At 39.7% G+C, this 12,983-nt stretch overlaps 1 protein-coding gene across 1 annotated transcript in view; it reads left to right on the top strand.

Annotated features, from left to right (window-relative positions):
• The window catches only part of OSBPL10 (oxysterol binding protein like 10), a 104,411-nt gene that overhangs the window by 84,054 nt on the left and 7,374 nt on the right, over positions 1–12,983 (top strand). The window contains exons 7-8 of the mRNA XM_061465025.1: positions 879–1,025; positions 6,784–7,267. Coding sequence (XP_061321009.1) covers positions 879–1,025; positions 6,784–7,267 — 631 coding nt within the window. The remainder of the gene's footprint in view (positions 1–878; positions 1,026–6,783; positions 7,268–12,983) is intronic.

Genomic DNA, 12,983 nt, shown 5'->3' with positions numbered 1-12,983 from the left:
TGTAAATTTTTCAGTTATATAACCCAACTTTTTTATAGTACAAACAGATTGCCTGAATACATATCTGGAAGGCTTGCAGAGTGGTTTCAATGGATTGAGCAAAATAACTGCCACCTGTTGGATTATTGTTAATAATATATTGTAAACCCTGAGGAGAAATGAAATAAAACATCACAAATTGTTATTGCTTTCTGCTGTAAAGTTCCTTGTAAAGGAGGATGTCCTGATCTGCAGCTTGTGTCTGAAAACTGGGTTGTTACTGGCGTTATCGTGCAAATGAAGCAGCCTAGTGTTAAAAATGACAAATGTCATAAAGACTCACAGTATTGCTTTAACCCCCAAAATCTAATATCTCTGGTTTTGTTGTTTTTTTTTTCCCCAATTATAGTATTCTTCTTATCTCCTTCAAGAATAGTCTTAGCTTTCTTAGATACCTAACTTGGATGTTGAGTAGAAGAAAGGTGGGAAAAAATAGTGTGATATCAGGTCATGCAACAACTAGGTATGAATAATGGCTAGAGAGGTTTGTGAAACAATGTCTTGAAGACTCATTTACAGCTCTGTATTTCTGTTTAATAAATAGAAGACCTGTTACTTTAAAATGCTATGATTTTTGTTTGGCATCACTGCAATATAGTATGAGAAGATAATATGTAAATTAGCATCTGATACCTAACCACTCACATTTTGCGGATGGGATCAAAAAGCTCTATGAATCCATCACTGGAATTTTTTTATTTTTGAATTTACACCTTTTCTTGGTTTAACAGAAGCTGTCTTTGGTTCCTTTGAGACAGCTCTGTTTTTAAACATATATAATAGGAAGAAAACCATACTGTATCTTTCTGTCCAGATGGTGATGTTCCTCTTAATTTCAGCATTCAGCTTCTGAGTTGATCGTAGTTGAAGATGAAATGACAGATACTGAAGATAATGAAGAGGAGGATTTAGGAGTCATGGATGATCAACGTAGTGTGATTCTTCATCTCATCTCCCAACTCAAACTTGGCATGGACCTTACCAGGGTATGGACACCACTTCTCTCTTACAGTTGTTCATTATTTCTTCTTCCTCTCATCCTTCTGTTTTTGTGTATGCGTGCACTTGCGTGATTCCTGCGACCATGTTTTGCCCCTGTGGACAAGGAAGTCTGGCTCTTTATAAAGGTTTGGTTCCAAGCAGGTATAGAGGGCTGTCTCCTGCAGGGTTTCACAGGAAGTGACTACATCAGATTTTATAGGGCTGGGGGAAGAGAAAGAAAAAAAAGAATGAAAAAACCCTGAACCTCTTCCTTAATTTTATTGTAAGTCTTTCATAGCAACTGTATGTCTTGTAAGTATCTCACATGTATAATAAGTCCAGGTGCATTGAGTGTTTGAGGGACAATAATGCAATGGTATAGATGGAGGTGCCTGCTCAAGTTACTGTTTTGTGGACAGGATTCTATTTAATTATTTGGCAGCTTAAAAACCCACATGATGGTGAAGAAATCATAGTCTTCAATGTATCACTGTTTTTGTCTGTGTTAAACCACTCACCAGTTTAACCTTCTGTGCATCCATCTGATCCTGGAACCAGCATTGTTAAGAACTTCTCTATACTGATGTGATCAAAGAAATTATGGTGTCTGAGAAATTGCCCATAAGTCCTTAGAGTTTTGGAAATGAGGTAGAGGTTCTGGAAGCAGGAATTCCTCTTTCTGAATAGTCCTATATTCCAGTGATACCTTCCCATGGGGCTTAATAAGTAATCAAATGGAGTTTTGTGGAGATACAGAATTCCCTTTCCTTCCACACAAGTTTTCTACATAACCCCCTTCCCTTCCCCTCCCACCCCTCCCCAATAAGCCCCCTGTAATCCTTTTCCCACAGATAAGAGGAGCTCCTTCTGATGCACCTTCCACAAATAAAAAAAATCTGGAATCTCCAGGGAATTTCCCTTGTGCATGTGGTAGCTTTGCAGGAGATTCTTCTCATGGGCATTTTGCTTTTCTGAGGAGTTCATCTGCTTTCCTTTTGATCTTACATATTAATCAGAATCTATTTTTACCATCACTTTCTTACTAAATAAGGCTTTCTCAGTATAGTCTTTTCTCCTTCCTCTGGAACAATTGACGGTATTTAAATACATTTTTAAGACTGAGCAATCCCGTGATCTGTTGCTATGTATAGCTATTGAATAGCTGCACAGAAATTAATATTTTGTTCTAAATAGAACAGAAGTTTCATCATTGTGAATAGTTTATACCTCTCACTCCTTAGTATGTGTGGGGTTATGTACAGTTAATTTTTGGTTTTGTTTTTCTTATATTCCTCATTTTTCATAGCGCTTCCTCTTTTCTGTGTTGGTTTACTAAGGTTGCAGGAGTCCATAATGTTTAAACTAGATCAAGATTCGTTACCTGTTGTTCTTTTGTCTTCAAAGCATTTTGTCTTTGGTAATGAACAAGATTTTTCTTCCTTGTGTCATCTTTTTGTCATGGCAGAGGAGGCAATATCCCAATGACACACAGTTAATGTAAATAAGAGAAATTCCTGTAAATAAGTGTAGACACAAGAAAAATAGGAATGTCAATATGTATGATTACCTCTTTCTTACATAGTGTTCTAAGAGCACAGTTTTTCAGGATAGTGATGAATATTATCAGATCTGTAGTACGGCAGAATACTGGCATGCATGAATGTGTGTATGTAGTACCCACAGTCTGAAAAGAGGAACAGGCATATGGCAGAGTCAGATCCATCCCTACTCTGTGTGATGCACAAATACACATATGATGAGTATTAATTAGACATGCCACATGTGCACATCACTTTTCTGACCATTTTGAGGATTAAACAAAACATGAATTATAAGACAGCTGGCTGCTTTTTTTCATTCACTTTTTTTCTTACTGACATGAAGCCCTTGGGGCTACAGACGTGTGACACTACAGTTTGGTTTGTTGGCTGTCTCTCTTCTCATCATTCATGATTCCTCTGCAAGTCAGATTTCAGATAGCCTTGATGCTGGTCATCCTCTACTGGAAGTGGCCGTGGCGCAGAAGAAGTTGCTAATATCAGAGGATGTTTTACATGTTTCCATTTTCCTGTGCTGCCTTCCTAAGGTTGTTTCTTTGGTTCATTTTGTGAGCTATGGATTGTAACGTGACACGTGCATGAACAAACAGCTTTTCTGAGCCCTTGGTGGCTTTGAGTTCTGGATGCATGATCATTACTTTCATATACCATATCAGATGAAGCAGCATTCTTTCCTTTTCCTGCAGAGTGATTGCATATGCTAGTTTTGGCCTTGCCTGCTGACATCAATTTCCCACAGTGATGATAGTCACATTAATGTTGCAGAGGTGCTTCATTTCTGAGACGTGTCATGCTGCTGTGACTTTTAATGAGGAGTTAAATGGTAAAAATCTACTGTGAAGGAAAACACTTGCAATGAAGTATTAAATCTGCATGGGGATTTGCTAGAACAGGCTGAACTTTGTGGTGGCCAAATAGACTTCAGTAGCTGAAGAGAGTTGGGTGGGGGAACAGTTCACAGCAGCAGGACATAATACAAAAACGGTATGTCAGACTGGGCTAGGACTTTAAACCGCATTTAAAATCGGAATTGCTGGGGAAAAAATAAGTTTCTAAATTGTTTTTTCTTTGGACTTTTGAAAAATGAAAAATAGTGCCAAAACCTACTGACAGAGCCATGAATTTGTTGGCAATGGCATCTAACGGATTGCAATTAATTCTAACAGTTTTACAGATGGGTGATCACTCCCCTGCATTCCCTCATTTTCCCTACGCAGTTGATGTGTGTTAAAAATAAAGGGCTGCCATTCTGTGTAAAAGGACTGCCAGTAATATTGCAGAATACCAACCTGTTGTAAATTAACATTGTAGTATGATGTTGGTGATGTTGTTTGTAATTTGTCTCTCAATATACTTTTGCATTGTAATTTTAAAATATAAGTGGCATGAAATTTATTTCTACAGTGACTCAGATGACAGTAGAAAAGCTTTTGTACCTCTAAAAGAATGACATCTCACATGGGGTACCTTGGTCAGATAATGCTGTTGACACTCATGTTTTGCCTCACAGTAAATAGTAGCAGGGGTGAATATCTCTGTTCTTAAGAACAGCTCTTACTTTTCTCAGTTGCATTCAGATTTAATTAAGTACAGGTGAATTAAAATGTAGGAGATTATGATCAAGCTTTGAACCAGTATTCTTTTTTCAACCTCAGTGAAAATGGAAACTGTTAAACTGCTTCCTTTTCACCTGAAGCCTGAGAGAGAACAGATTATTCTAACATTTTAGAATGCAGTCAGGATATTTTTTTGCTTCAGACTTCAGTAACTTGATATTTATTCTGGAGGGACTCTTTTGTCCACTTGGTTGTCATGGTGGCTTTTTCTCGGGAAAAAATTAAGCAGTTTTGACTTCTTATGCAATAAAAAAATAAAATCCTACTAGTAATCCAGACCAAAACCAATATAAAGAACATAGGCTCAAAGTGTATTTTTCTGAACAGTGCATTCTGTTAGGATGCAGAAGAGCTGAAAAACTCATTCCCTTGGGAGCTGAGTACCAGCACAAGTGCATGACAGTCCAGTGCTGGCAAGAAGAATGTGGTTACGCTTCCAAATTTGTTTATTTCTGTTTTGCTTGTTTCTGCAGAAATCAAGATAGGGCCAATAAAAAACCCACCCTAACTGGTGTGGGGGTTTTAATGTTAGTGCATGCTGGTATTGCATTTTGAGACTTTGAGGGTATGAGATTATTTAGTAAAGGGCAACATTTTCAAGAAACATTTTATAATACTGGAGTTGTGCAAACTTTACAACTCAATTCTTTTTCACGTACAGTTCTGCCTTCTTTTGTGGAAACAACTCAATTATTCTGCCCTTTGCAGTGGATCCTTCCTTTCCTGCTGCAATTAAGGGTGTAGTTTCCATTTTAGTAGGGCTTTTAAAGCAAGATCATTAGAGCTGGAGTTCAAGCTTTATTTGGATTTTAAATTGATTCTTGAAACTGAATGTTAAGAGTCCAGTGATTCGTAACATCTCATTTTGTGGCTGTGTTGGTGTTGGCTGTGTTAAGTATGTAGGCAGCAAAGCACACAGCTGGTACTTGAGCGAGTAGCAATGCAGACTATATGATGAAGTCAACAGGATGAAACCACAGCAGGCTTAATGTTGAAGCATAACGTTAACACCATCATAGCTATGGTCTGTAATTTTCTCCTCCATTTGTGTAATTGGGTCACTTTTTAGAGAGAGTCACTTGGACATGACAAGATGTGGAGTGCTGTTTATTCAAATTAATTTTTCTGTCCTTTCATGTCTCTGCAGTGAGCTCATGATAGTCACTAGCAGTATTTCTAGACAGAAGTGATGGAGGTCTTTTCTGTTTGGCTCTCTGTTGCCCTTTTGATAACCTGATCTTTGAGGGGAGAAAATAAGTGCAATGAAGAATTAAAGAGGAAAGCAGAATTGCTTTAATAGAGGACAGCTGTTGGTCTGCATCTGGCAGTGTTGAGCCACTTTGATTCTCGACAGATAGGTTTGTGCCACAAGGTCCTTGTTGGTCATGCAGAAGCAACCCCTGAGCTCCCCAGGGACAGTCCTGCACAAGGTGTGGAGGATGGGGGAGAAGGAAAGAAACTATTTTCGGTCCCCTGGCCCTTGTCTGCCTTGCCGTGCGCTCCAGGATGTCTTACTGAAAACTCTGTTACTCCTGAGTGGATGACTTTGGCAGCATTTGCGTTGCCAGGTGAGCTACTTGAGGCTGCATCCAAATCACTGGAGACTGCCTAGTGCTCAGTCACAGATTTTTTCTGTCCCCTCCTCCCCCTCGAGCCTCTCCAGTCCCAGGACGTTAATGTAATGGCTTCTGCAGTTCTTGTTTGTCTCAGCTTGTCTGAAATAAGGTGAAGGCATGCTGGGACCCATCACACTAGTATGGTATAGTATAACTGAGGGGATGTGCCATGTGCCTGGGGTGACTGGGTGGCAAGGGATTTAACCAGAGAAGTGGGAGAGGGCATCACACATACAGTGACAATGTACAGTGGAGGGAGTCAAACGGGGAGAGTTTGCTTGCCTCTAGCCTCTTGGGAAGGGTCCTTGGCATTGTATTATGCTTGGAAACACACCTGAGACTTGGTTTTGGTTGGATCTAGTTGGCTTGGTTTGTTAGAAGCTGGAAAGGACCTAATACGTATGCAGTGGGTGGTCAAAGGCCTGAGAGTGAAACTGAGAGCCTAGATGTTTGACAGAAAGGGCACAGATGTACGCTCCACCGCTTACAGGTTGGTGATATGTATGTTTATATAAAACACTTGTTGCCCAGTGGTTTCAGAGGGTGTGCCCTCCCTTTTTGGAGGATTATGATAGGTTGGGTTTGTTGATGTTTGCTGTAAATGGATTTACATCGAGTATGATTTTTATGTCCTATAAACAGGGAGAACAATGGTTGGTTTGTTAACTGAAAGGAGAGGAAGAGGCAGATTTCCATGTGAGCAGAACAGCCCATCCCTGTTGTGTGAGCTGCTGTTGAGAATCCTAATGAAATAAAAAGCAGCCTGCATGGCTCTCAAGGCTTGTTTTTTCTTCATTCTTTATTTACACTGCAAAGAAAATGAAATTGCTGGTACAGGGGAGGAAAAATACACTCTCCCAAAACTTGACAGGGCCACAATTGCAGCTGTCTTAACTGTTCTCCCCCCACTCTTCCCCTGTGGTAGTATGATCATGGGGAAATCATATCTGCCTTTGTCTGCTTTGCATACAGGTAGTGCTTCCAACATTTATTTTGGAGAAAAGATCCCTGCTGGAGATGTATGCAAATTTCATGGCCCATCCAGACCTGTTTTTGTCAATTGCAGCTGGAGCCACTCCTGAGGAAAGAATTATCAGCTTTGTGGAGTATTATCTAACAGCTTTTCATGAAGGCCGAAAGGGAGCTGTTGCCAAGAAGCCCTATAACCCTATAATTGGTGAAACGTTTCATTGCTCCTGGGATGTGCCTAAAGATAAAGTGAAAGCATTAAGAACTAACGGTGCCTCCACGGTTTCTAAGGAACCAACCAAGGAGTTTGGCCAGGACCAGTCCACGTGCTACAAGCTGAGGTTTGTAGCTGAACAAGTGTCCCACCATCCACCAGTATCTTGCTTTTACTGTGAGTGCAAAGAGAAGAAAATGTGTGTGAACGCTCATGCATGGACCAAAAGCAAGTTTATGGGCATGTCAATAGGTGTTTCTATGGTAGGTGAAGGTAAGAAATGTGCTTTTACTTTGTTTTTCTGAGCTAATGTCATGGGTGTCAACACAACAGAAATCCAGATACTTTCCTGCTTGCTCTCCCTCTCACCCTTCCTTTCACCCTTGTGGCTATTTGTTTTGTGAAGTGTGGAAGTAAAATTGCAGGGTTCATACGACTTCTTTTCTGTCCAGACAGAACGTGTACGGTATGTATGTGTACTTATATTTTTGTGGTTCTGTTAACATGTGGCTGTACTGCAGACAGAATTAAGTTGCAGTAGCAAATGGCTGCTAACAGCATATTCTGTAAGAAGAGTTTTATTTGTCTTGCTGGCTTTTAAAATGATCTGCAGTTTGGTATGCGATAGTTGCGTAAGTGGAACAAAGCAATAGGAAAACACCACATTTTTACTTAAGCCGAATGTTCTTTTTTTTCGTAGTTTCTGCAAAGAATCATGGTTTCTGTGGTGTTCACAAAGTTAGTGTTTTATCTCATGCTTTATAGAAAGTCATGCAGTCAAGGTATAAGTCATGATTTGCTATATCATACATTCATAGACTGCTTTATGGTAAGTCATTGCTCAACATGAATTCAGAAATACAGGGAATTGTAACAAATTCTTCATGAGTGATGTGAGCTGACAAACACACCTGTACCAGTGTCATTACTGACTGCTAATGTATTGACTTTATGTTTCTAAGCAATTTAGTCCCTTTTGCCATTTGAGGGTAATTCCCTGTGTGTGTCTTTTGGTGTTTCGTCTTAACTAGTTTTTAGACTGTAGTCTCAGAAGGACCAGGACAACTTACAGTAAATGCTTCTTTTTGTCATCATTATGTTAAACACTATGATATTAAAGGTACTAAAGAAGTAGAGTGGGAAATGAGCAATTAGGTTTTGCTCATTAATAACAACAAAACGATTATGGTAAAAACATAGATATGTTCTGCTGTTTCTACTAGCTAGAGCTAAATAACAAATTCAAACAGTAGAAAAGGCTACAGGAGCTTCTTTTCTGATGGCAGTATATTCCCTTTTTTACAGAAGAGCCCTGTAACTTCCTCAACTACTGCATTTGATAGTATTGTGATAGCTAAAGTCTATAACAGCACGGCTGTTTCCTTCTTCCTATGACTTAGGTATTTTGATTTTAATATGGAGCTAGGGAAGTTGGGAAAGGAGTGTCAGAAGGGAAGTTGGTCTTTCTGTCTTCTGACTGTACTGCTGCCAGCCTGACTCACTGTTTAACTTGCTGCATTTTTCAGGTATATATAAATTTCTACTGCTGTTGTTCTCAGCAAAGGGAGCTATTTAATGGGAATAAAATTAAACACAAAGTCACTTATGTAGGAGTAGGGAAATTTATTTACCTTGTTGCTAGCGCACAGTTCCCTGGGATTGAGGGTGTCTGCTGGGAGGATTACTTAAGACTTCAAAGTCCTGATGTGTCCCAGTTTTGAGAGACAAAGAGTCTAGACATGAAGCACTTCCCTACCCCAAGGATAGTTTAATGTGTGTTTCTGAGACTAAGTTCTTCCCTGACCACTTTTTTTTTTCATGATCCTGGAGATATCCCAGGAGTAGAGGCAGGCTTTGGGGAACATCTGCAATGGTCAACTCTTCTGCTGTGGGCTTTACTGCAGTCTTTATGATGGGAATTTTGGGAGGAAGTTTGGGTTTACCAAATTATAATTTGTCCTTTTTTGTTCGTGTAAGTGGTGCTGGACATGCAGCCTCATGGTTGCCCATGGCAGTGGTGGAATCGTCCCTGGAAGTGTTCAAAACCCATGTAGATGAGGCCCTCATGACATGGTTTAGTGGTGGCCTTGGCAGTGCTGGGGTAGTGGCTGGACTTGATGATCTTAAAGGTCTTTTCCAACCCAGCTGATTCTATGATGACAGCATTTCTGGGAAGTGACGGAGAAACCCCACTGCAGCCCATGCATTTCTCTTGCATGTTGAGGACTGGCAATGGGCAGGAAGAAAAATTGTACTGCTGAAGCTTTTCTATCATCTGGAAACAGGCAGCCTGAAACGAGCAGCCTCAGTTTTAAAATGCTTGCTTTGCAATGTGGTTTCTTCACTCAAAATGATGCTTTCTTCAGTTTTGAAAACATAAAGTCCTAGGGAAGTGTTCAGAATTAAGCTGGTGAAGCTTTGTGAAGCTGTCCAGAAATCAGAATCTACTGCAGACATTTCTTTCTCATGTGCTGCATAAGTATAAATTCTGTAGTAGGCTGAAGTCAGCGTGAGCACTGGGGAGCAGGTTGCTGAACCAAAGCCACTGGGCTTACAGTGTGCAAAACCTGTGTCTGTATTTACACATCCAATAATGCAGGCCTAATATTTTTTTAATGTGAAATATAATTTGAAGAATTTTCTTTAGGGACATTTTATGCAATGCAGAATTTCAGATGGGGTGAGTTAGTCTAGCAAAGCGCAGATGGCGGAAAGACAAGCTATGCTGTTAGTCAGAAGGTACATGAAAGTAGTTAAGATAGGCAGAAAACAAAGTTACCTACTAGGAGAAGCTTTCTGACAACAAGGTTGCCTGCTGAGGTTGTAGAATCTTATTTTAAACTAAAAACTGGATTAAACAAGTTTCTCAGGAATGACTGATCCTGCTTTTGTAAGAGACAAAGTGACAGTTTGTGAATCATAGAAAAACCTGGGGGTTGATTGTTTGGTCATGCAATGCTACTCTGCCTTTGGCTTTCTGTTAGAACAAGAAGGATTTTAGATTCTGCGTGAATTGAAAGGCAGTTTCCTTGATATCTTTAAAATATCTGTGTCCATTCTGAGACTTTGTTTAAATCATTCTGGTGTTGGTAGAGTAGTTTCATTATACTGTGCATTCATAGTACTATCTGATGTATGGAGTGAAAAAAAACAAAGCATTAGGGAGCTGCAGTTACTGCTTTGGATAACTCAGTGGGAGGAAGTGACCACCTTGTACTAATTCAGGTATTTATCAGAACACTTTTGTTTGACCTGTAATTTTGTTGTGGCCTTAGTGTCGAATACAAACAACTGGGATGTGTTTTGAAACTTTGCTCTCTATGGAATAGCTTTGTGTGTGCCCTTCAAGGAATTCAGTGAAGCTTTTTCTACCACAGTTGGCTTTTACAAGAAAGTAGTCGTACTGAATTTTGGAACCTGTATTGTGTGAGGAACATGCTGGTCATGTCTCTGTGGTGGTTTTTGAAAGGTATTTTTTTTAACTGGTCACAGTGTCCTTAGATGTGTAGAGCATGTTGCTTTTTGTGCTGTGTTGTCAGAATAGCATAAAAATGTTGTTAGAATAGCACTGTTGGTTGAAGCAGCAGTGGTTATACTGAAGTAGGATGTTGTAGAAGTAGAAAGGCTTCTACAAGAATTGAAAGCATATGGAGATATGAGGACAGTGTGGTCCTGTCATACAGAGTACAGCTCAGTATCTCAATTGTACAATTTTCAGTGTGTGTTGCACCTCAGTGACTAAGATTTTTTTTCTTTATCTTTGATGTTTGTTGATTCAAAGTAAGTATCAGTTGCAGAGATGCAGAACAAGTAGGAAAGCATGACTGGAAATCCATGTGAGATGCTGTTTGATATGCTAGCCCTCCATCTGTGGTTATGAGGGGTCTAAATCTGACTTGCTAATGAAATGTCTCATTCTTTTCTTCACTATATATCAACTTCCCATTCTTCAGAGTAGTCAGCACTGAGTTTCCTCATGAGAAAGCTACCCTGAATAGAAGAGAGGGTATTTTGCATAAAAGAATTCATGTTGCATGTGCAGTCCCTAATTCTGGTTAATTATGTACTAATGAGAGAGTGAGGGAGAAGACTATGTAGTGAATAGGATCTCATTAAGATTTAAAATAGTCAGGGATGAGAGAGTCAGTGTAAATATTTGATGTTTTTTTTACATGGTCCAAAGAATCTTTAGATACTGGTTGTAGAATAAAACAGACCCTGATTGTAGGATAAGGATGGAAAGTGGGTAAGTGGAAAAGGCTGTGGTGAGCACACCTCATTGTGGGTGGTGCTTGTTCCTTTTCTGCTCTTGGATTTTGTTCCAAAGCTACAAAATCCAGCAGAAATGTCACCTTTGACTCATGGGTTAATTTTGCAGAGAACATCGAGTAGGTTTTGGTGTATTACTCTGTATTATCAGGTGGCTGGTTATGTTTTGTGTTTTCACTCCTGCTATCTTAAGTGTTTTAAAAACTAGTGAGGTGTAGACATCCAGAAATGGCCTTTTAAATTGAAATCAACCTTGAAAAGATTTGTTAGGATGTTCTTCCCAGGGTAAATCTAAATGAGAGCAATAATGTTCTTTTATTTGGGTTTTTCTGTTCAAGTATCTGAATGTGTTTACAGATGTACAGGGCTGTAATTTGTGTTCCTGAGGCATTAGTGACTTTTCAGTTTACCAGTCCCAAAGATTTACTTCTCTGTGCCACTAGAGCTACCTAAATATTTCCCCAGCACTGATTTTTGTACCGATATTTTTTAGCCCATTGGTTTCAGAACAGTTTCCATATGGCGTGACACTCATTACTTAATTTGGCAGGCTCCAGTCTTTGGAAAATGAGCAGTGCAGCGCAGCTCACTGGAATGTCTATGAGACGGTAAGAGCCTGGTTCTGGCATCTCATGTTTTCCCATTGGAACCTGATGCTCTACACCTGTGTGGGGTTCATGCCCCACGTAACTTACTCCTGTTTGTGCCCTGTTAAGAACAGTGCAGAGGGAGTGGAGAGCCTGTCAAATTAGGAAACTGCCCAAGGCTGTTTGTGTCCTGTGTGCCATTTGTTGTTCAGATCGATCTCCATACAGTCAGTGGGAAGCATTAAATTTCACATGCCTCTTCTGCAGCTCATTGATCCAGAGCCTCCTCTGGGTATTTTGTCAGGGTGCATTACTGGAAAATAAATGCACAAAGCTGCAACATTAGTGAGGGACATGTAAAAATCAAATAGGGGAAAACATATGTCACAAGCATCACTTCTTTTAAGGCAGGCTGAGGAGCCATTGGAAGGAGCATGACTGTGAATATGTTGCCTCAGTTAAAAGCAGGAGCAAATGGTGTGGAGGACGTTTCAAGGGGGACTTTCAAAATTCTACACGTTTATAAAATATTCTCTCTTCAATGTGTGATTTTTGTTTCATAAACTAGATTGCAAAATCCACTGTTCCTCCCTGGGTACTTAATCTGGTGCATTCTTCCATGCATAACAACTGCCTATAAATACTTCAGATTTTTTTTTCTTTAAGGGAATTTGCAGTTTCCAAAATATTTCTTTGATGTGAGAGGGGGAAATGTGACTGAAAATGGGAGAGTCTTCTTTTCATGTATATTTACGTACAGCCATTTTTAAGGTAAAAATCCAATGGGGAAGCAAGAGAAGAAAAAATAGATGGTGTATTTTTAAAGATCAGTCCCAATGTGATGATATGTAAAAGCAGATCTTAAAATGTTAAAAATAACTGTTAGATTTTACTTTTTCTGCCTTTAATTTCTCTCCTCTGCAGGGTAGGGCTTGAAATCAAATTGGGGTAGCAGTTACAAATGCTCAGTGTCATTCTGGCTTCCTCTTCCCTAAGAGAGCACGGGTCTCAGTTACAGTCATGGTGCTGCAGCAGCAGTCTTCATGGTGCTTTGGTTAAATAAGGTTTTGCATGTGGACAGTGCAAATGATGGAATGCAAAGCTAACAGTTTGGTTAATACTAAACATAGCAT

The sequence above is a fragment of the Pezoporus flaviventris genome, unplaced genomic scaffold (genome assembly GCF_033815535.1).
Source record: "Pezoporus flaviventris isolate CSIRO_AGI_PZ_B2104156 unplaced genomic scaffold, CSIRO_AGI_Pfla_v1 ptg000037l, whole genome shotgun sequence".
In the NCBI taxonomy this organism is placed as follows: Eukaryota; Metazoa; Chordata; class Aves; order Psittaciformes; family Psittacidae; genus Pezoporus; species Pezoporus flaviventris.
The sequence above is the reverse complement of the archived record's forward strand: the minus strand, read 5'-3'. Positions and strand labels throughout refer to the sequence as shown.